General features: G+C 38.4%; 1 protein-coding gene across 1 annotated transcript in view; it reads right to left on the reverse strand.

The window, feature by feature from the left end:
* Positions 1–1,775: 1,775 nt before the first annotated feature.
* The window catches only part of FBXL17 (F-box and leucine rich repeat protein 17), a 488,282-nt gene continuing 464,747 nt past the window's right edge, over positions 1,776–25,310 (reverse strand). Inside the window, exons 8-9 of the mRNA XM_012790242.2 lie at positions 24,492–24,634; positions 1,776–4,630 (exon numbers count right to left, since the gene is read on the reverse strand). Of these exons, the coding sequence (XP_012645696.2) occupies positions 4,490–4,630; positions 24,492–24,634 (284 nt within the window). The 3' untranslated portion in view covers positions 1,776–4,489. The remainder of the gene's footprint in view (positions 4,631–24,491; positions 24,635–25,310) is intronic.

Here is a 25,310-nt window from a genome sequence, read left to right on the forward strand (position 1 = left end):
GACATAGCCTCTTAAAAATACAATTATCAGCAACACAACATATGCAAATATTATAGATTCAGTTACTAAACCCATGTGAATGTTAGCCACTGACTGTTGATTTGCAGGGGAGCCTTTAAAAAATATCCATGAATAGCCAAGGCTGAGAATGGTTATTTTCCTTACTAGCTTACCTTTTCAATTTTTTGTATTATTTTAGTTTACTGTTTTTAAAAGGGGATAGCCTTTCAGGGATCCAGGTTTCATAGTGGATTCTGATGTGACTCCCAGTTACTGACTGGCCTAAAATTTTCTATACATTCTCTAGGTTTTGGTGATCAAGATGGTCTCCCATATTCTGTTGTTTCTGGGCTTGCCTCTCTAGAGATAAAAGTTTACCATATGCATCAGAGTCACCTAAAGGATGTGCTGAAACACAGGGTACTGGGCAGTATTTTCTGATTTAGTAAGTCAGGGGTGGGGCCCAAGAATTTGTATTACTAAGTTTCTAGTTGATGCCGATATGATTGGTTGGTCTGCGGACCACACTTTGAGAACCACTCCTCTAGACCAGCTTGGTTGGCAAATTTTCTCTCTGATGGGCCAGATTGTAAGTATTTTTGACTGTGTAGACCACATGGCCTTTGTAGCAGTCACTCATATCTGGTGCTGTAGCATGAAAGCAGCCATAGAGAATACATAAAAAAATGGGTGTGACTCTGTCCTGATAAAATATTACTTACAAAAACATGCATTGGTCATGTTTGGCCCAGGGGCCATACTTTGCTGACCTTTGTTCTAGACTGCTGTTCCCACTCTGTCCCTGGCCAAGAAAGCTTTGTTTTGCTTTCTTGAAGGCACATCCAGCCATTTAGAACAGGTTTAAAAAATATTTTAAAAAACATTTTTAGATGTTACATAGCAGAAAACCTTTCAGGATCTTCTTCTACGATATTTACTAGAAATGGAAGTCCTGCACTTAAATTTCTACCCGTTGAAAGAATTTAGGACCAGACTTTTCTAGCAGATCTGACCTTTCCTACAAAGTCTAATCTCTTCAGTAGGCCATAAGAAGTTTATGATTAACTTTTGTACTTTTCCTAGAAACTTTACCACCTACGACCCTATGTAACTTCCCCTCCTATAATTTAGTTACTTCAAGGGCCCTAAACTTACAATGCTGTCTCATCTCTTCATGCTTTTGCACATATTTTTCCATTTTCCAGGTTCTCCTTCATTCCTTCCCCACAAAAAGTTTGGCAAATTCCTACTACTCCTTAACCTCTCATTAAAAGCTCCTCTGTGAGGTTCCCCTTTCTCAAAGCTGCTACTCTATCTTCTGTGCACTCTTATAATTATGCCCATTGTCACATCTATTGTACTCCACTGTCACTGTGTGTTTCTGGAATGTCTTCCTGTTAGTCTATGAGCAACTTGAGAATGGAATGAGTTTCATTTATCTTTAAATCCTCAGTGCCTGGCACATATTTGTTACTCAATAAATGTTTTATTATTTACTTTTGAGAAATTAAATAAATGGCTATGTAAATGAGTGACTACTTAGGGAATGGGATTTTAAACAACTCACTTGTTTAAACTCTTGAAGTTTTAATCTTATCTCAGTAATCACCAACCAAAATAGAAGCTTGTAACCCCAGGCTCGTTTATTATTCTGGGTTAGTCACACCTACATAGGTTTGTAGTGAAACACACAAGGACACAGAACACTGCATGCTTCATTCCCGACTAGCATCAAGGAGGACATTTATTGTTTCTAAAATAAAACAAAAGACAAGTGTTTTGTTTCTCTTTTATTGCAACCCATTGCAAGGTCAAAGATTCACGTAAATATAGAAACTACAAACCGGGTGAATTTTCTTTATCCACTCAAAAAGACATTAATGACAAAGGACCAGAATTTTCCACTACAGCAATATATTTCATAGTTTTTATTCTGAAAATACTGTTGACATTTTGGAGAGGATAAAAAGCCCTGCATTAAACGTGTTCACATGTATTTATGACATTCTAAGCAAAAAAAAAAAGAAACTCTATATTGCCCAGAAAAATTATTTTAAGCCTCATTTCAAAGCATCTAATGAGAACACATTCAACAACCACCACAGGATCACTCAAGGTGATGCTTTTTCTGGCTGTTTTTTGAGATTAATGCTTTGAGGCTGGATATGATATTTCTACAGGTTTCTACAAATGTACCAAAGCAGTTTTCCAGGTTATGTTTGCATCAGGCTTTCTGGATTAGTCAACATTTTAGAGAATAAGTGCAAGTCCCTACCCTCCCACCCCCCCAAGCTAAAAGCATGTTATAGTGCTGTACTTCAGAGTCAAACAATGCAACATTTAAAAAAAATCAATTATACACTCTGAAACCATTTGACAACCAAACCGTTAACACTCCAGAGATTATTACAACTTTGAACTGAAATGATACCATCTATATCATAGATGGCTCTCCCTTCTTTTGTCTTTTTCTACTATTTAAAATATAGTATGACATATATAAAAATTAAACTTTTGCATATTCACCTCAAGCTACTATTACTATACATACTGTCTTATAAATTAGTTTTGGATTAAAAATCAGTTAAAATATTGTGAAATAAGATTCTTTTAGTGGTGGGGAAATGGATATGAAAACGATACAGTTCATTGTGTAAGAAGAAATATAGTTTATTAATGTTAAACACTTTTTTCTTACACAAATTTTATTCCCTTCAAATTAAATTAGAAACCATTTAGTTACGGGAAAAATATTCTTGGTGATGTTGACTAGATTTTCCTAACTGATTGGGATTAAAAACAAAAAATGCCACATCAGAAACATGTTGACGTAATCAAAGGAAACAGCTGTTTACAAAAAAGGAATCATTATAAATAAGTGAATGGCATTCAAATGTAAAGCTATCTTTTGTTTCTTACAGCTAGTATCACTTTAGCAATATTGGGACTTATAGAAAATGAAATCCAAACCTCAATATATCTGTTAAAGACCACACAACAATTATGCCCACTCAAGGAAGAATAAATAGCAAATTCACAAGTTGGGCTTTGTTTCTAGTTCTACTGTGAAAGATAATCACTCTTTAGCTTAAAAAGGCTCCGTGCTGTCTTGATTATAAATCTAGACACAGGTAAGGTTATTTGAGCCTGAGTCCCTAGTATGAATTAATTATAAAGATGTGTTAAATCAAAACATATATTCATTTACTGACGGGTATTTTCTTAACTGAAAGCTGGCAATCTTTAATTAAACAAAGAAATGCTTATTTCTGACAAGTGTAAACAGTATCTTAATGAACAGATTTTCTAACTTTTCCTTCTTAAACTCATATATAGATCTTTGCAGTAGCATAAGAACTATTCAAAAAATGGTAACATGCATATATCCAAAAAACCTGTTCATAAACCCAAAGCGAAGCAAAAGAAAAAAAATTCAGTAGATTGTCTACTTATATATATCACTTATTAATCTTCTATTAATGTGACAACCCCCAAAATCTCAGACATATACTTTCATAATTACCAAAATTACCAAAATAATGAAATGATCTGTAGTATTTTTTTTTAAATAACTGCACACCATTAATTACATTGGTGGCTTCAATGCTTAGATTAGCTCCAAATATTTAAAATATATCCTGACCAGTTACTATCCACGAAATAAAAGCTAACACAATGTTAACGTAAAACCAACTAAAATATTTAGTACTCAACAGAATGCATTTGTAGAATAATGAATAATTAACTTTTGTGAGCTGGCTAGGGGAGTTCAGATTGTTGCCTCCCTATGAAAAATTTACAACAGGCTTTATTCTCTCTCGTCCCTAGGTTACTCACCTGACAGCAAGCTGGCCACCCATGCATGCTCTTGAGTTAGGCAGAACCACAGTGGACGACATGCTCCCTCAGTGGCCTGGAGGAAGGCCCTTCTGTCAGGAAATGATCTAGAAAGAACCTGCCGTGGTGTATGGGCGCACACACGTGTGCAGTACGAGAGAGAGAGTGTGAGTGCCTTCACGTGTGTGTGTGCTTGGAATTTTGGAAACTACTGACTTCCGGCATTCTAATTAGTGTCATCACCTATAGAAGTGCACGATTCTATCCCATGAAAAAAAGAGGGCCTTCTTTTTTGGACATCTCTAAGCGGCAGCCATCGCAAGCTCAAAATAATACATCCAATTTTTCAACTCTATATTAAAAAAGTTTGTTTCTTTTTTCCTCAAGAGAAATAAGCCTTTGAACTTAAAAACTAAATGGTTTCTGGCTTTCATCATCTTTCATTTTTAAGGAAAAAAGCCAGCTCACCTGGGAAAAAATGACAACTGCACTTATGGTATATAGTATGCAAACAAGACACGAATATACACACTCTGGTACACAGGCAGACAGGTGACAGTTAAATTCTTTCCAGGAGATTGCCCACCTCAAATCTACAATTGCCCTCCATCCTGCTGCACGACCCACGCGGACCTAAGCACAGGCTGGAGTGTTAGGAGGAGGCGGCAGACATGTTGGGGGTCCAGCCCATCTGATAGGCTCTCTCCAGGGTCCTCTTGCAGTCCTGCAGGACGGTGCTGAAGGTGATATGGGGGTACTGCTGCACCAGCTGTTCCACTGTCACCTCATTGACCTGCAAACGAAGAATAACACCATCACGCCCAGGGACAGCAACATCAGGCGGCTGCAGGTGCTCGCTGGCGTGATCCCCAGTAATACATTTGCCCTTAGGGATTTTTTTTAAAAGACATGATACCAAGAAATCAAATATGTTGTTTAGAAGCATAAATGACTGTGACTTGGCAAGATCTTAACGATATCTGTTGAAAATCTAGTGCTTGGGAGTAAGGAAGCAGGAACATAGCATTCTAACGCACGGTTGACTTCATCATCAATCTAACAGCCTTTTTAGGACAAAAATTACAGAATGAGGGAGAGGATACGCAGGATTCTAGATAGAAGTGTTGGGGAAGATGTTTATTTTTCTTCCCTTTAAATGTTAAGGTATTGCAAACTTCAAGTCCCTTTGTGAAAAGGGCTGAAATGTGAGGAATCAATAATTAAAACATACATGGCTGGCAGGTCAGGGATGGCCCCAATAGACCTTAACCATCAAAGATACCACCTTGATTCTTGATTAGACAAGGCAATCAGACAGGCCTAATTAAAACTAACACCTTTACAATTGCTGTGCTGTGAAGGGATTAATTTGTCAATTATTTTTAAGCTGATTGCAGTTCATATCACAGAAGTAGACAGCTTTCTTCATCCTTTAGATAAATAAATGATTAACCTAAGAACCACAACTTTTAGGTAGCTTTATTTAAAATCTTTATTGAACACTTGGGCATTTTCAAATACATCAATATTTCATTTATACTGAGTAAGCTAGTCTGCAAGTAGGTACTTGTGATGTACATTTTTGAGCATCCTTCTTGATATCCATTATTGGAAAAGATCAGGACCACCAGGAAAAACCAAAAATAACATCGAACCCCTGTTGTTTGCTTTGAAAGCCTGCTTAGAAATATGATGACCATAAAATTCAGTTACCTGCACTTTTCTGAAATATCATGGTATCTTCTTAGTGATATGGAAAACTATGTTATATGTTAATTTTTTTATTATTGAGAGTTGATATTTCAACATTGTGTTGATGATACTTAATCTTTGTCAGAACATTTCTGTATTAAAGACTAGCTTGTATTTAAATCACCTTCTGTTTCAAATTCAACCAAGCCATGCACTTAATTCTTTTTGTGATAAAACTTTAATGTATTATATATTTTTTAAAAGCAAGAATAAAATAATTTTGAATAAAAAAGAAAAACTAATATACAAATTAAACTTGAGAATATGAATTGATGATCATAAGAGGATTTTTAAGCAATATAATTATTTTTTAATTTAAATGTATGCTCTAAGTCTTGTTTGAGTTCAGACAGCTTACAATAGTACACTTAGTAGTCATGTAACATCTAGCCCTGGCTACCCCCCTAGCATATTTTTGGTACTATCCAACCACTAGGCCTAATTTCAGATTATCAAGCTGTTCAAGTCCCTTTTGGCCTTATGCTTATCAATGCACTTCTTTATTACACACCTTCCCTTCTCATGCCAACTTTCTATTCATTTTTGAGTTCTTAGCTTCAGTTTCATTTTCTCAGGGAACCTTGATCACTGCCCTATCGCTGCTCCTTCCCCAAATTACATAAAACTTCCAGATCATTCACTCTTCCAACACTGCCTACTTTTCCTTCATGGTACTTATTATTCTATTATTAAGTTAGTTTATAGTTGCTTTGTTTAATATCTATTTCTCCTGCTCCAATGTAAAATCTATAAGAACTATGATGAGCCAGGAATAGTTATTAGTGAGTAAATGCTAAAACAATAGCAAACTACAAATGAACAATAGAAACCCAGGAATAAGGCAAAGCCAAAAACTAACTTACTAATCCAGAAGACCAACAATTTTGTGAACAACTCATATTCAATTTAAAAATCTCCTCCTTCAGGGAAGCCCTCCTTAAACAGCCCTATCTCCCCACAATGTTGGGTTAGGTACCCCTTCCCAAGGCAAGCACCCTGCAAGGTCTGCCCCCTATCTGAGCATTCGCACACTGCACTGCAATCATTTCTTCTCTTGCTCATTTTAACCACCTGAATAAAAGCCTCTGGAGACCAGAGATTGCTGTTTTATCTTTAAAGCTATCTTTGAGCTGTGCACAAAGTAGAGAAGAACCATGGCAATTGTGGTTCATATCACAGACTTTGTAGCCAAACAGAAACAGGTTTGAATCCTGCTTTCACTTCATTAAGATGTGGTTTTCTCAACAGTAAAAAGAGGATAAAAATACTTCTTTGCTAAGAGGATTAAATGTAATATTATACACCTAGCACTGTGACTGACATAAAAAGGCCCCCCAAATGGTAGTTATTATTACTGCAGCAGGCACTCAATAAATGGTTATTGAATGCACGAGTTAATTCGAGATGTCTTAGGGCAACCACTTCTCTGTAGTCCTAATCAATATTGTTCCACTCCTAAGCTATCTCAGAAATAAACCTTGCTAACATTAGTTGTAATGGTCAAAATAAAATTGACACAGGACAACAAATAACCCTTAGAATGTACTTCATATACAAGAAGAATCTATTTTATTTTAATGCTCTCTGGAGGAGATTCCAGAACTTTCCTTAATAATATACTCTAGATTTTAAATATCCACTATCAGGAAATTCTCCCTTTCTTTTCACCGATATTTCCCATGATATAATTAGGTTACCTCCCCCCTTCTTGCCATAAGCAAACTTGGAAAGATGCAGGTTTCACTAAGAGAGAGCTGAAGTCAGTTGGTCAGAGAGGATTCTCGAAAAATCTGCATTGCATTGCAAAGGAAGTAATCGCAGTCCAAGTCACTTGGCATTCACTACTAACTAAAAATAGATGAGAAAAGAAAAGAGCAGAGAAAACATTTAAACCCACCATAAAAACATGGACTGTTTTCTATGGTACATCTTTTCTAATCTACACCCCGGCTTGTACAAAGTTTAGTACCTAGGGTTGACAGGCAATTTGTTTTGGAGGGCCAATTTTTAAAAATAGAAAATATCTCTCTGTGATAACTGTTTTCCAGGAAGAGACATATAATTCACCTTAAGTAAACTTGATACATGAAGATATGGATTTATGAAGTATATAAATTAGGGGATAATTGTTCACTTTAGTAAGGAATGTCATGGTAGAGTTAATTTATTTTGTCAGCTCCCCTAATGTATTTTATATATTCTTTGATTTACCAAAATTCAATTTACCTATTTCTGTTGCAAAAAGTAAAATACACCTGCAGTTGAGAATATAGATGATGATGTGTTATTTCTCTGGCTCTCATAGGTTATGGGTAAGAATAGACAATAATTTGGCTTTGTGTAGCTGTGTGAAAATGGCACCAGTAATCCTCTGTGGATATAATGTGTCTTCTAAGCAATCTTTTTGCTAACTGTACTCTGTAAATACTAGAAAGCAAAGCAGTGGGGAAAATGCAAATATTCCATTTTAGAGCTTTGGTGGGTAGAAGTTATTCAGGGGAAATACATAGGCTCCCACTAGGGAAGGTTCTGTCTCTTACTTATAATGTCTCCTGGTGATACAGTATGACAAATTTTATACTAAAGTTATGTTCATTTATTTCTCAGAAGTACAAATTATGCTCACCTCTTCTTTGTATCAACTCCATAAGTGCTGTGGTGCTATAGAGAAGGATTCAGTGTAAGACACCAACAGAGTCCAAATCCTTTTAAATCATCATGCCTACATACACACTGCTGCAGACATTTTGTCATGCATAACTCCACTTGCTAGAATGAAAAGAATCTTTCTATTTTCCAACTCATAAAATATATGTAGTATAAAAAGGGAATATAAGATGAGGTTTTTAAAAATAATTTCCCCATGATCCCTGGTTTTCTATATTCAATTTCTTTTCCTTTCACTGAAAACTACCAATGGCAACTTCTATATTACACATGAGATTTGAAAAATGCAATGTATCTTCCTAAAGAAATATGCTGCAGTATCATTTGAAGAAATTACTATGATTTAAGGGGAAAAAAGCATGTGCCACAATTTTTTTTAATATAAGAAAGATTGGATTTTATAGTTCTCTCCAAAGACTGCATAACCATAATTTACATTTTCAAAATTATTGTAACTCTTTTTAAGGTAGTAGCAATTTGTCTGGTATTTTAATCTATTTTGAGTTAACATCTATTAGCACTTTTTGAAAATGTGAAGCAATTGCTATGCTAATTAAGGTAAACCACACCATAGTTTCATTACATGGTTGCTGCTACTAAGGAAGGGTGAGGAGAGAACCTTCAGAGATTCAGTTTAACCAATTTATCTAGACCATCACAGTTTCTTTACTTTATCAATACTTTCCTCAGAAAGTTCCAGATAAGTGTAAGCCTAGGCCTGAGTTATCTCCTCAATAATACCTCTGTTCAAAAATGTAATTTCTGATAAAATTTGCTCAAGAAATCATTTACATTACATTAAATGATTCTTATTTCCTCTTTGACCCATGTTATATAAGAGGACATGTTTCCTTTTGGGGGAAATATTTGACATTTGAGTATTTTAAAGTCACACTGAAGAATAAACCACTCAAAGTCACTTGTGTTTTAATGGAGAAAGTTTTCCTATAAAAAAAATGAACACTGTTTAGAATATCTACAATAATAAAATGGACTACATTATTCTTCCTAGACTGCAAAGTCCTTCACAACAAGGCATATTTTAGTCATCTCTTTGTTTTCCATCCTACACATACTGTCTTATATATTCTTGCCCCATTAGAACATAAGCTCCATGATACAGGAATTTTGTTTTTGTATGCTGTCATAGCCCTAGTACCTAGAGCATGTCCAGCAAACATGATACATACTCAATAAATATTTGTTGGCTAAATTAATATAGTTGTTCAATGAATATGTATTGAGTAAATAAAAAAACACAAAATTGTACTATGCCAGAAATTTGTAGAGACAAGCTTACCTTGTCCTCAGACTGTTACAGCTAAAGTGATAGCAGTCTCTAAAGTCTTGATATTATGGCAACTCCAAACTCCTTTAATCTTTTAGAGTTCATACTCATGACGATTCCCTGAACTATTGTCTTTTCCATCTGATATCATCAGGTACCTCTTTCCAGATACAACTTCTCTAGAGTTCCTGATAATTTTGCACAGGAAACCAAAGCAGCTCCTACTGGCGGTTCAGCAATTTCTTTCTGTGTCATGTGGCTGTCAGGCAGCACTCAGGAAATGGCTGAGCCGTATTTTGGATAAACTGATGACAACCTTCCATACTAGAGATCAATGACACATGACACTGGGTGTGTAAACTGCGAGACATGCTAATGGTCTTGGATGTGAGTAGGTTTCCAAAACTCTGCAAAACCCCACATAGTTCAGAGGAGTTGATACTTTAGGTTACGGCAGCCTGCTCAGAGTGGCAGGCGCTGGAGGACAGAAGACTTGGAAATTTTGTGACCCTTAAGCTCCCATGTAATGTTACAGTTGGCTAGTGGCAGGGAGGGAACCGTGGGTTTGTCTCTGGACTCAAAACCATGCTATTTCTATCTTCTGATTTCTTGGGCTTCAGGAATTGATATGCCTTCGCCCCTGCCTGGGGACAAATGGAAATCTGAGGACTTCTTTTTTTGGTTGGTTCTGTTGGCACAGTGGTGTTTAGTATCTGCTACCTTGGGGAGTGTGCAACAGATGGTGTCATCTACACCATCCCAGACAAGGAGAAATTCTCCATCCTGAGCTGCCCCATGCCCCTGCTTATAAACACATAGTATTAGACTTTCTTATGGTAGGAGACAAAACTTGTTTCTTTTCTTCATCATGGTTTGTTTTGGCAAAATAATTGAAAACAATTTGTTAAGTTTTTACTCAAATAATCAATAAGGCAAAATAAAATATGTCTCTGTTCATTAAGACAGGAAAGGAATAATATTCAGTGAGCATCTACTATTTTCCAGGCATCTAAGAATCAGTACCCCATACTATAGATGAATTATGTCTCAGGAAGACTTAGTATTTCACACAATGTCACACAGCCAGGGTTTGAATTCACAACCCCAACAGAGAGTGTTCTTCGGACTGTACCACACTGTTTTGGCCCCTTGGTAACATGGCCTGGGGTGGAAAGTGCCAGACTGGGGCCTAGCCGATCACCTGCCTTGTAAGATGTTTATCGACATTCATTTTCTATCGATCACAGAAAAATGATTGCAGTTTGCATATAAATACATTGTAAAGTCCTTGACGAACTTTTCAAAATGGTTGCTCTATGGGAATGTAAGTGATAATGGATCTATAATGGAAAATGTAGAACATTCTATTGTGGAGCTGCAGGTTGCATGAGCCTTTGAAGCATAATGGAAACGTGATGAAGCTGCAGGACTAACAAGAGGCCGTCTGACAGGGCCTCTTGCAGCTATATCAGAAACTGGCATTGTTTTTTCTTCTGTCTCCCTGCTGTTAGAGCATTTTCCAGCAATACCAAAGGCTAAGAAGCACTTTCTAGGGCAGGGCAGACTGCTGTGGAAGGAAGCCCACAGTAGGTACCTGACCTCCCCTCAAGGGTTGGAAAGTGCTTTCCAACAGAAGTGATATTTAAGTGGACTTCTGAAGGACAAGGAGGTGTCAACCTATGTATCACATGCATTAAGTATACATGTGTCATCAGAGAAGGAAAGAAAGCAGTTCATGAGACAGAATAAAACCACTCATCCGTCCTTTACTTTGTAAAGTTGTGCAATGTTTCTCCCGTCCCATCCAATAAACTCAAGTGTAAACCTGAAGTAAGTTTTTGTTGCAAATAGCTCTGCTCTGAGGAGGGGGAGGGCCAAAGAAAATGGGTCCCCCTAGCTGCAGGTGGGAAAAGCAAGGTGCCCACAGTGTATCTGTGAAGGTGTCAGAAATAGCACACTCAGCTCCTCCCTCCTAATTCAGGGCTCTGGCCCTCACGCCTGTCTGTCACTCTTCCCAGACTCGCTGGGCAATGTCACTCACTGCTAAGGGCCCCAGAGGCTGACTCCCGGCGGCCCAGAGGCAGAGTGTTGTCTCTGGGGCAACATGCCTCCCGAGTCTGCTTCTGTCTCTGAGTTTGCTGGCTCCCTGGGAAGCTGTACTGGATATCCGTGGAACGTGTATTCACAGGCGCTGGCAAAAGTCATCGTGGACAATGAATATTCAAACAGACCCCGCTGCTCTTTCACCTGGTGCCCACAGGCTCTGAGACGGGCACATATTAAAAAGGATAAAATAAGGGTGATGTGAATTTTCACAACACCCCAAATTTGCATGTCAATGAGATGAGTCACCTAATTGCAGTTTAAAATATTTTAAATAGGACACTAAGAAAAGAATAAAAGAGCGGACGATGCATTGATTTTTCCAGGATCCTGCATAGGTGACACCCTGTGCCAGCTCTCTGTGGGGCTGCTTAGATTTTGATTGTTTTATTTCCCTCCGTTTACAGCAGGACTCCTCGAGTCCCCGTTTGGGTGACATGCTTCATTCTGCCGAGTTTTCCCTGTGGTTAGAGCAGGGAACCAGGAATCTGGTGCCACTTTCACAATCTGCCACCTCTTTTTCTTCAGTGGGGAAGCTAAGCTTCCAACCTTAACACCCTGTTCCTTTCTTCTCTTCTAGAAGCAACTTCACATTCCCTTCCTTCCCACTTCCTTTCTCAGTCAATCCAAAGCCTTCTGCCATGAACCCCACAGTGACTCATATAGAACAAATATATGATACATATTTACTGATGTGGGATGAATTAAATTGCCTGCAACCACGAGTACAAACAAGAATACAGCTGTTGTTAACCCAACTGCTCATTAGGATCATCTGGAGATCTTTTAAAAAATCCCAGGGTCTAGGCCACATCCCAGGCCAACTTTATCAGTCTTGTTGGAGAGGGAGCCAAACATTAGTATTTTTAAAGCTCCCAGGAGATTCCAAAGTGCAGCTCAAGTGAGACCTAACTGGTCTAAAGCTCCACAGTCTGAAAAGCTCCTACAGGGTACAGGTGATTCCTGCACTTGGGAATCTGAAGGCAAGGCCTGAAGTAAGATTCTTTAAGGGTACCAAGAACCCAGCCACTTCCCATGATGTCCTCCACATTAAACTCCGAGCCAGGGCTTCCAGAGAAAAACTATTGCTCCTACAGCCGATTAGCCGATCTTTTTTCAAATATTCATCATTGTCTGAAATAAAAAGTATATTCTTTGAATGTGGTAAAAATAGACTATTTTTTTCTTCTTCAGCATCTGGTCTCAGATCTCTTTCTCTCTCTCTCTCTTTTTTTTTTCCTGGTCTCAGATCTCTTGCTGGGCACAGCCAAAGAAGGCTGCCACGTGGCCTTCCCAAGAGCTAATGGGAAGGAAGGAGGGATTGCTCTAAACCCAGTGCTCACATGGACTTGGTGCTTTCTCAAGGGATTGATCACCCATGATGTGGGATGTGGGAGGAGAGGCCACTCATGACTAGGTGTTTAATACAATTTTTTTTTTTTTTCTTCTCAATAAAGCGCTGTCAGAAGATATTTAATACAATTTTAAGAAGAGAAGTTGACTATCTCACTGGAGCCTGAAAGTCATCTGCTAAATAAGGGAAGCAGCTGATTACAGAACACTCATAATGCACACTGCTTTATGCACAAACTTTATATTATTCTTAGTAGCCTGAGGTCTTTAAGGCTGTGTGGCAAAAAGCAAACAAACAAAGAAACAAAACTCATCTAAAAATCCCAAAGCATAGAAAGAGACAGATACTGAGAAGGCAATGATGCAATGAACCTGACAGAGGGAAGGCTCATAAATTCAGTCAACTTTGTCAAATGCAGTCATTCCATTTCAGAATCTGCAATGATTGGAAGTGCTATGCTCTGTCAATATCACAACGAGCCTGGCTTCATGCTGTCTCTTTTTCATGAAATGTGTGTTGCCTGTTAACACTAGCGCTGCTTCTATTCACTTGAATTAGCACAGTGAGAAAGCAGCAAAGAACCTGGGAGGATGGGGATCACAGAAATGCCTGCAGTGTTAAGTGAGAATCGGGGCTCACTAACCTGAAGCCTCTAATTAGAGATTAGCATGACAGGAAGTCCAACAACCAGACTGTCAGAAAAATTAGTGACATTTTCATTCCCTGTGTCACCAAGTGATCTTCCACTGAGAAGGCTGTTTCAAGCCAGGCGTAAGCTGAAGTTACATAGCCTTGCCCGGGCCAATTTGAGGCCACAAACTGCTGGCCATGGACTTGACCTAAGCTCAAATCTATGCATTTGCACCTGTGGTGCAGATGAGAGCCAAAACAGATGTATATGGGATCCCAGGAAGGAGAAAACTACTTGGAGGATTCATCTGCAGTGCTCTAAATGGTGCAGCAAAAGATAAACTATTTGAAAAAACCTAGGCCCTAATAACATAATTAATGTAGTCTCTAAGTGAGTGGTAAGTGCAATGTATTTATGGAACACATCTGGGTGTTTCTAAATTAAACTCTCGAAGCTGAAAAACATAATGGAGGGGGAAAACTCTCTGAACTAAAAAATGTGTTTTCTTTTGTGCCTAATGGCTTTCTTGATTTCAGTTTTCATTTTCTTACATAAAGGCTAGGGCAGCGGTAATCACCAAGTGAACACCTGATGAAAAAATATCTTTCTAAAACTGCAGTTTCCATCAGGTAGAATTTATGGATTTGACCTGTTTCCTAAACAAATTTACTATCAGCAAAATTTTATTCTGCATTAATGTGATCAGTAAATCTGTAGATTCAAAAACCTGAAAATAAGTAATAATTTTTGGTTTTCAGAAGAGGAGCTCTACATAAATCAGAGCATCTCAAGGTTGAGCTATGAAAGATGCCAAGTGTAACCACATAGCAGATGCCTGAGCTCTATCTGACTCTCCAGGACCTCAGGGCCTTTTAGCTGCTCTCAGGATTCCCCAGCTATAGAAAACTCAGATTCAAGCTAGCAACTTTCTAATTTGTTTATTTTCCTCTATCATTCTATCAAACTATTAAGAGGCAATGAAATCTAGTGGTTGCTTTTAGCTATACAATACTTTTGCAAACCAAAACTAGAGATTTCAAATAAATAAAGCAACAAAACTGGAGCTTTTCTGGTTGAAGAGAACGCAGATGAGAAACACCATCCATCCATTCATCCAGCATCCAATGCATATTTGTCTAGCAACTAGTGTGTACCAGTCTCTGTAGTAGGTCCTGGTAATATAACATGGGAGGAGAAACCCACAGATCTTACATTCTAATGAGGAGAAGGAGATGGGAAAGGTAAAAATTAACCAGCGCAACAAATAAGAGCTAATATTTATTGCTTACTTCATATGAGGAACTCTATACGGATTGATTCACTAAACCCTCTCAATAACCTGAAGACAGATGCTGTTATCATTTCCATTTTCTAGAGGAGAGAATGGAGGCACAGAGAGGTGGTAAGGCAAGACAGAGATAGCAGAAAAGACAGAAGTGTAGTGACATGGGAGACAAGATAAAAGTGTCCTCATGCAGGAGGGAGTGGTGACCATAAAGATGTGTCTGCCAAGAGATGGAGCAATTGGGGACAGAGAAGTGACCAATGGATTTGATGACACAGAGATTACTGGTGACTTGAAAAGAACAACATCAGAGGCATGGGGTGGATGGAAATAGATGGTGATGAGTGGTGAGAAAGTAAGGACAACTGTTCCTAGATAATCCTTTTCAGAAATTTAATAGTAGAGTGGCAGTAAAAGAGGCCTTAGTGGGCCATGGCTGAAAGCTGATGTGAGATCCAAGTGAGTCTTTTTGTTCAGAAGAAACATAACCACAGTGACATTTTAAAAAAATGAATTGGCAACTTTACAGTGTTATAAGTTGCCTATATGCGAGTCTGTCTCCCCCAAGAGGCTGCAGGTTCCATGGGGTAGGAACTATTTACTGTGTTTTCTGATCTGTCACCTATCAGAGTGACTGGAATATAGTAAGCTACTCAATAGATATTTCTTGTTCTAAAATTTATATGTAACCAAAAAACAGCCCCAATAGCCAAAGCAATCTTGAGCAAAAAGAATAAATCTGGAGGCATCATACTGAATGACTTCAAAATATATTAAAAGGCTATAGTAACCAAAACAGCATGGTATAGGTATAAAATAATAGACACATAATGGAACATAGGATGGAACAGAAGAGAGAACTCAGCAATAAAGCCACACATATTTGCAGCCAACTGATCTTTGACAAAGCCAGTAAGAATTTATATTGGAGAAAAGACATCTTCTTTAATAAATGGTGCTAGGAAAATTGGTTAACAACATGGAGAAGAGTGGAACTAACTCCTATCTCTTACCATATACAAAAATCAACTCAAAATGGATTAAAGACTTAAATGTAAGACCTGAAACTATAAAACTGCCAGAAGAAAACATAGGGAAAACTCTCCTGGGTATTGGTTTAAGCAAAGAATTTATGTCTAAGACCTCAAAAGCACAGGCAACAAAAACACAAATATATAAATGGGACTTCATTAAACTAAAAAGCTTCTGGACAGCAAAAGAAATAATCAATGGAGTGAAAAGGCATCCTATTGAATGGGAGAAAATATTTAAAAACTATTTATCCAACAGGGACTAATATCCAAAATATATAAGGAATTCAAACAACTCAACAGCAAAAAAAAAAAAAAAAAAAAATCCCATTAAAAAATAGGCAAAGGACATGAGTAGACATTTCTCAAAAGACAACATACACATGGCTAACGGGTATATGAAAAAATGGTCAATGTCACTAATCATCAGAGAAATGCACATCAAACCACAATGAGATATCATCTTATCCCTGCTAGAATGGCTATTATTAAAAAGACAAACAAATAACAGATGTTAGAGAGGATGAATGTAAACTAGCACAGCCACTATAGAAAATAGTATGGAGATTTCTCAAAACAGTAAAAATAAAACTATCATAAGATTTAGCAATTCCATTACTGGTATTATCCAAAGGAAAAGAAATCAGTACATCAAAGGGGTATATGCATTCATATGTTTATTGTATCACTATTAACAAGAGCAAAGATATGGGATCAATCTAAGCATCCAGCAACAAATGAATGGATAAAGAAATTATGTTATATTAACATATACAAAGTGGAATACTATTCAGCCATAAAAAGAATGAAATCATATCATTTGCAGCAACATGGATGGAACTGGAGGTCATTATCTTTAAGTGAAATAAGCCAGACAAAAAGACAAATATTACATGTTCTAACTTACATGTGGGAGCTAGAAAATTTGAACACATGGAGTAGAAAAGTAGATAATAGAAACTGGGATGGGTGAGGAGGGGAGAAAGTGAGGATGAAGAAAAGTAGGTTAAAGGGTACAAACACACAGTAAGCTAGAAGGAATAAATTGACAGCAGAGTAGGATTGACTATACTTAACAAAAATGTATTGCACTTGCGTGACAGACATCCTGTACACACTGACTTGATCACTATGCATTATATGCATGTCATATATTTTCTCGTGTACTCAGTAGTGGATGGCCAATTAGTTCAGTGGGTTACAGCATGGTGCTCAAGTACCCCATACATTTGCACAGATAAGAAAAATAAATAAGAAAAGATATTTCTTGAATAAAAAATAAATATATGATAAAAACTGGGGCAAGGAGAAGCTTAGGTTTTCTGTGAAAAACTACTCGCAGACAGGAACAGCACTTTCTCTAGGGCAGCATGGCAGGCCCTGAAGACTTGCAGCTGAGTGGCTCAGACCCGGCAGGCAGGTGAACCACTGCCTTCCTCACCTGCAGTCGTCCCTCAGTCTCCTAGCTCCCTGCAGGCCAGCCTTGTTGCTACTTGGTGAAGTCAGGTGCTTAGGAGTTCTGGGATCTAATCTGAGCTCTGATAAGGAATTGCTGTTACCTTTTCTATTTTTAAATTAGAAAAATAATATGATCCTACAACCTAATTCTTTCACATAATTACTGAAACCACATCAAAGTTCCAAGGAGATTATTTACTGCAAAGCAATGATGCTCTAGGGTGCCCTCAGGCACATTCCAACATAGCAATCTATTCATCCTGCAGGATTTGGGGCACAGTAGTCTCTTTCCTCCCCCCTTTTAAAAATAAACAATTTTACTATACATCAATCCCATAACTGCAGCCAGAAAAACATAAGCAACGACTTGTAGCACTTCCCTTAAAAAGTTCTATACAGCTGTCAATTTTCCTGAAGAAACAAACCAAACAAGTCTCAGCCCTGGACATTGACTAGCTGTTTGACTTGGCAAATCTTTACTCTCTGTTCAAAATAAAGGACTGCCTCCTACCAGTCTCCACGTTTCTTCTTCTATGAGTTAGACTATAATTTAATGGGTCCTAATGATTAAAAAAGAAATTCTATTATTTTTTGGAATTTCTGGCTGAGTTTCAGGAGGCTAGTTTTTCTAAGACCTTAGCTTGCAAATTTGAACTCATGGCTAGAATATTATCAACCTGTTGGGGCAGGTGGTTAATATATCAGATATAAGAGCCCAAAGCAGGTATGTATGCATGGATAATATAATAATGATGATGATAACAGTAGTTAACATTTCTTGAGCGTTTACAGTGTGCCTGATTTTGAGCTAAATGCTATATTACAATATTCATTTAATCTCATAACAAGCCTATAAGGTAAACGTTATTATTATCCTCATTTTTCAGAAGTTGATTCTGAAGCTTTTAGAGGTTAAGTTGTCCAAGGTCTCATACACAGTATAAGGGATGGAGGTAGAATTTAAAAACCAGTTTGACACTAATGCTCAACAATTTAACCTCTTCTATAAAGCTCCACGCCAGTGTTTCTTGGTTTTGTATTTAAACACTGGAAAGGACTTTCGGTTACCACTTCTTAGAAGTCCAGGTGAATAGGGTTAGAGGAAGAGGCGACGGGAACGCTTGAGTAAAATGAGCTTGAGAGGTAACCTCTAGATTTCAGCTGATGTGTTTTTTTCCTGTTTCAATTACCAGGAATAATCAGGAGAGGGTTGTAAAAATGTGTTTTAAAGTGCTCCTATGTGAAAATCACCTGGAGAAACTGTTTTATCAGCAAAACGAACAAGATGCTGATGCTAAGTGAAGGACTTCGGATTTTAGAGCCCCAGCAGCTCTGTCTCACCATTTTTCATCACCCCTTTCCTTTGGAGCCCACGGCATGGAGGGCTGTCCCGGTAAGTGTTGAGTTGCCCACGACCGAGGACTGCACAGTCCGACCACTCCTGCCTAATGAGGACAGAATGTTTTCTTTTTGTTTTGTTTTTCCTCACTTTATTTTCTTTGCTAGGGCATCAACTTTAAATCTTACATTTTGGCTATGGGCAACCTGGAAACAGCTGTGCATACGTGGCAGGGAAGGGTGGGGGTCCCTGCAGGTACCCACTTTGTTTCATGGCTGAATCGCTACCAAAACAGTCCTGGATACAGTGCTCCACAAATTATTTTTCCCTTAAACTGATTTTTCCAGTTAGTTCTGTATATTAGTTACAGAGTCCTGTATTATTTTCCCCCATAGGGCTTTCCTGCTCATGATTTCTAAATAAGCTGATAAAAACTCCATTTTCTCCACAGAAATATTTAGGTTGTCGAGGCTTTCTTACCATAATTACTTCCTGAAAATTGCAGTGGTCAATTTTTTTTTTTCCTGAATATTTTTACATTATATTGGGCACACCAAACTCAGCCCTGGATATTTCAAGGTTGTAAAGCAGACTCCTGGCTTGAAAGAGCTGACTGGGTTTCTGTTACTTATTCTCTGTATTGGCCTCTCATTGATTTGATTTTAAAAAAAATCTCTCTACCATTTAAATAAGGGACTCTGAATGAAAACCAGGATTTCTTCTGTCCCGAAGAACATAACATTTATTAAAAGAACTCACTATTTCATTCTTCAACTAAGAACTTCAGGAACGGGGGCCAGGTGAGGAGAAAGGTCTTGGCAACGGCAGTTTGAGGAGAAATGAATTAATTCGATTATTTTCATGGTGGAGATCAATAGTCGTCAGCCTCCACAGAGGCCCCTGGCCTGAAGGCAGCGGGATAATCAATAGGCTCACACAGAGGCAGCTCGCCTCCCCAGCAGCCTCTCTGATCTTTTCTGGGCAGACTCTTCACGCCTGTGTAATTCTAATTTATGTCAACTAGAAATCAAAGAAATTCCAAGAGGCTTTGCTCATAGGACATTGGGGTGGACCTTTCACAATCTATTTATGTCTATTCCTTAAGTAATGTGCCCCCCCCCCCCCCGGGCGCCTCTACTGGCCAAGGTGAGGAAACCTCCGAGCAGAAGGGCAGCTACCTGCTCGGGGCCAAGGCAGAGGAGTGGCATTCGGTAAATCGAGGCACACTTTCTCCTCCCCATCTACAACTCTGCAGGGACACAAGAACTAAGCATTTTAAGCAAAATGCTTTGCCAAGAGTGGCTCCCTCAATAACGCTCTTTAATGATACCCCAGACGCTGGCATTTTCAAATCAAATGAACAGTGTATAAAATTAGTTCTGCATGAAGTTAAAAAAAAAAAAAAAAAAAAAAAAAGGAAAGTGAAAGGGAGCTTTTAAAAGCTCCAGCATTTCTTCATCCAACTGCTTTTCACAAGGGTTTGGCATTTGAGAATTGCTACGTTTATGATGTTATTCACTGCTCATAATTCAGAGGCCTGTGTCTCCAAACTTCTGTATTAACACACACTGCAGAGGTTTCCACCAAGGCGTTTTATCACCAAGGTCTCCCAAACCAGCCAGGCCGCCTCTGGCGAGGTCTGGTTTCTCAGCCAATGCCAGGCCACGGTGCTCCCTCCTTTCTCATCAACCTCGTTACCCCAAACATTTTTCATTAACCTTGAACACTGCATTTCCATTTGCCCTACAGGTTTCCCATTTTTTTTTTTTGTCCTTTTCAGTTTTGTTCTCCATCCAAACCACTTTATAAGATACGAGGAAAATATATTAGAAGAAACAGATCTATGGAGAATTTAGAATTCACTGAAGTCGTGAAAACAATTTCTATGGCCAAAGCCACTGACTGACTATAATTGTAGAAACCAGAGTAAACATATTGCTCTTATTAGAGAGTCCCGTTGATTATACAAGTATTTTTAACTAAATCACCAAATTTAGTGAGTTAAGTTGATAGGTGATTTCGGGTCAACTCTAATTCCCAAGGTCAAGTAAGCCTTTGAACAGTCCTTAAGAATATAAGCTCACCCCAATTCATCAAAGCCGTCTCACACAGCGTTTTCTTCTCTTGGTTCTTACAATGCACTCAAGTTTAGGAGATTAAGTGGCGTGAGCTTCAAAACCCTCTAACATGCTTATCCATCCAGCAATCGGAAAAGCTACTCAAACAGGGGCTTCTTAATGCACTTCCTGACTTTAAAACTGCACGGGGAACGCTGCAGATGCTGAGTGACTGGAGGACTCCTCCCCAGGAATCACAGGCATTGCAGCCACACAAATCGACTGCAGTTTAATTTGGCCACTGCTTGACAATCCAAGTACATGTCGCTTTCATCTGCAAAGAATATGTTTAATGCATCTCATCTGTTCTCTGCTTACCTAACGAGAGAGACAGACAGAGTGAAGACAAACATCTTTTCCTACCACAAATACATTTTGTTCTTCTAAAAATTCCTCAAAAGTTGAAGTGAGGGAAAAATCACCAGTCTGGTAAAGTACAGCTTCCAATTTAAATATAAGTGGCCCCAAATGAAACTGACTGCAAGTGAAAGAAAATGCAACTAGACTTTGATATCTTTCAGAACCACGGGAACACAGGACACCAGTCAGTGCAAGGACACACAGACCTCACAAACCCCATCTTCCCCTGGTGCCGGGACCCCACGGACAGCATTCCTGACCGGGGGTTAACTGCGTAGACACGGAGGGTTCTTGCCTCCTCTTTGGCTCCAGCTGGTGTGCAGAAAGGGAGAGGTGCTAATGAGTTTTACTGCTGGTTAGCAGATTTGGTTAAGGTTCAGGGAGAGGACTGATAGGCCCATGTTAATTTTGTTCTTTAATGCTTTGATGGCCCAGAAGATAATAAATTGAGATAAACAGTGTATCTTCTTCATACCCTAAGCATAGTTTTTCTCTGTTTCCTGTTTCTATTCTTATTTTTCTCATTACATTCTGTTTCCCTACCTGTTTGAACTGTCTTATTTTCAACTCACCCTTTTCTCCCACTGTGAATCTTTCTTCATTCCTGTACCTGAACAGATGGTTAATAAGTTGATTCCAAATACAGAGTGTCCTAAGGAGATATCAGTTTTCCATTGTAAAGTGTGTAGAAAGTGCAATTGTTGACAAAATATATATATAATATATATATATTTTTTGTATAAAAAATGTTTTAAATTTAGCAGAGGAAAAACACAGGCAGTATCTTCTCTAATATGAGTTTATTTTTTCCCTCTCTTTCTAATTTTCTTTCAAAATGGGATAGTGGGCAATATAATTTTTTCTCATTTAGAGACTCAAACATCACAGCACAGGTTAATATGACACTATGACATTAGTGATAATAATCAGTAACACAAAGCATTTTATATATAATAGACATTACTCTAAGTGTTTTATATGTTAGCTCATTTACATGCTTACAATTCTACAGGGCAGGTGCTAGTATCCTCCTCACTTTACAAAGGAGGAAATAGGTGCTGACAGGTCAGGCAACTGCCCAAGAGACACAACTGGTAATTATAGAGCCCACATTTGACCTGAACTATGGCTCCAAAGGCCGTGTCCTCATAACTAACCTCTTCTTTGCTACTCAAATCTTTCTGTGAATCTTGATGATAATTCAAAATCTGGAGATGGATGGCATAATACAAAATCCGAAAGCTGAATAGCTACTTTAGTCTACGTTTCCATCCAACTATCCCAATAAGCAGGCCTTTCTGTGCAAGAATTTACTTGTGCTTTGTGTGTGGTTGGGAAAAGTCTGCCATCCTCATAGAGCCTTTCATGTTTGGCTCTGAGCTGCCTTCAAGTCTGAGGAAGCCAGACAGCAAGGCCGAGTCCAGCGTCTCCCTGGGCTGCGCTGTAGCAGGTGATGGCCAGACCGCATGGTCCTAGAGCCAGCGGGCTCTCAGAATAGCTCTCTGGCTGGAGAAAGGATTCAGGCTGGAGGAAAGGGCTAAAGCCCTCAGGGACACCACTAGTCTGAACAGCATCTCTATTTAATTGTGGACTAATTCACATTTAGGTAGAAAAGAACCTATTCCTTAATTTAAAATCAGCAAAATGCTGGTCAGCAAGTATGTCTAGAATAATCTTTACTAACTGGAACATATAATTTCTACAATTTATCTCTGAAGGTAGAGCTGATCTTAACAAATCTAAGAGTACAGACTAGAAATATAGTGATTTCTGAGAATGGCTGTGAACACATAGTATGTTTGAGTGCATACATTTTGGTATCTTTGGTTAGATAGCATTCATGTAGCAGTTTCTTCTGATGGAATCTGAGAAACTCTGCTGTCATTGTTTCTTATTTCTAGAGCACTCTCCCTATGGCCCCTTTAACTTGTTTTAAAGGAAATTATTTGAAAGTGACAGGGTTAGTAGCAGTGGTAGGTTAGTTATAGTGACATTTGAGGGATACTTGAACCCCTGGATCTCAGTGCTGTTGCTTAGCTACAAAGTCAGTCAGCCTTCTAGGCTGGGCTGAGAATATGTAATAAAATCTCTCGAAACATAACTAACTAGCAAAGGTCTAGTATAAGTTTGAATTTTAAAGCATTTGGAGAAAAGAGTTAGTCAATTAACAAAAATGACAAAGCACACAAGGGATTTGGACCATTCTTCTATTTGCCCCCAAATTTGCTACATTTAGAAAATACATGCCCTTTGAGAGGCATGTATCATTTAATTTCATATTCTTTTGCTAGATTTGTCCCTAATCACCATTTGCAAAGCAGCACACATGTATAAATTAGTATAACATAATAGCACGTCCATTGCAAGTGTCCGAGGTAGGCCTTTTCTAAGGAAGCAGTCCCCATGGCCGGAGACTGCCCCAAGAGTTATACCAGAAGCCCTGGCCACAGACTCCAAAGACCTGAGTGAAGTGAAATCTTGGCTGAGTATCCTTGGGCCAGTGACTGGTCTTTCTGAGTCCCCATTTTCTCCCCTTTGCAATGTAAACAACTATTTCTTATACTTGTTATAGGGAAGACAAAGGGGAAAAACACCTATGTTGTACGTGGTGTTCAATATAGATTTTTATTATCTTTATTCTCAGTCTTGAAAGGGTTAAATGTGGCACCATTTCCCAAACTCATGCTCTCGTCTCTGGCCAGCTCCACAGGCCTTCAGCAGGGCCTCTGGGGCCATTTCTGTTCACATGCTGGGAAAGGCATCTGATGCGTGGGGAGAGGCAAGTCCCCATATACCCCTCCTCACTGGCCTTTTCTTGGCTCCAAATGGCCAGAATACATACATGTTGTGCACCGAAATTACACACTTGTGAAAAACCAATTTGGCGTTGTCCTTTCCACCTTTACTGTTGCAGGAAACTTGGAACCCAGAATATAACTTTATGGTTAGACCCTGCAAATTGCAGTTTGCCATGCAACCTTTTTAATTTTGGTCCATGGACTCATAAATAGTCAACCCTAAGTTGACTGTGTATATGATTGCCTTTTCTTTCTGCTTAAGCACAAAATTCACTATTAAATGGAGAAATGCAAAAAAAAATCTCAGATTAGTTTAGAAAACCAAGCAAAACAATAATACAAACCTATAATAGTGTAAGTATGTGTGTGTGTGGGGGGGCATGGGGAGAGGGAAGGAGAGAGAATATGTGACATCAAGCTACTAATTAGACTGAAATGTAGAAAACAAACAACTTGATAGACAATTCTTACTTTATCACATCTCATCAGCCCCAAATATCTCAGAGACTTGCTGCTCTGTGCGATCAGGGTGGCTCCTTGATCTGTAATTTCTTTGCACCATCCAACATCCACGGTCTCTATTGTCATGCTGTATCGCCCGATGGCTATCAAGGCTGCAAGGAGGGACAGAGAGAAAGGAAGCATTGATGTTAGCAGTGTAAGGGATCTCTATCTTATTATGACTATTCCTCTCATTTCCTCACTAAATTTGTTCCTGAAATGTTGTGTGTAAATTAATGTTTTATAAACCAAATTAAATTTGAAATGCTTTAGGAAAGCTTGCCCTATGACAAACCCTTTTGCAAAGTGAATAATCGTTCCATAATTTCCCTTTCATTGGACACAACCTTTTATCAGTTTCATTCATTACAAGGTTACCTGTACTTTCAAACATTCATATCTGCAACAGGAATAAATTAAAACGAATTTCAGATATAACATTACAAAAAAGAAAACCCCAAGTACTAACTAAATTTTGGCCAAGATAACTTTAATCATTTTTTAAAAAGAAAAACCTATGTAAACACCATTTTTGAGGTGTGTTATACCGCATGTGAATTTCTTTACCAATTGGTATAATTTTTTCCATCTGTTCATGACCTGTAAAACACAAGAGTATACAATATCTTTCACATTAGTGCTTCTTAGGACTGTTAGGAATTAAGAGGACATTATACATACAGCTGAATTTAATTGGTGCCATGCTAGAGTGCAGTAAAGAGAATGCATTTGTTATGGTGAATTTCCCCACCGTATCAGAAGTCTTCCTTCTATTAACATATAAAATGA

Source organism: Microcebus murinus, chromosome 11 (assembly GCF_040939455.1).
Source record: "Microcebus murinus isolate Inina chromosome 11, M.murinus_Inina_mat1.0, whole genome shotgun sequence".
Classification (NCBI taxonomy): Eukaryota; Metazoa; Chordata; class Mammalia; order Primates; family Cheirogaleidae; genus Microcebus; species Microcebus murinus.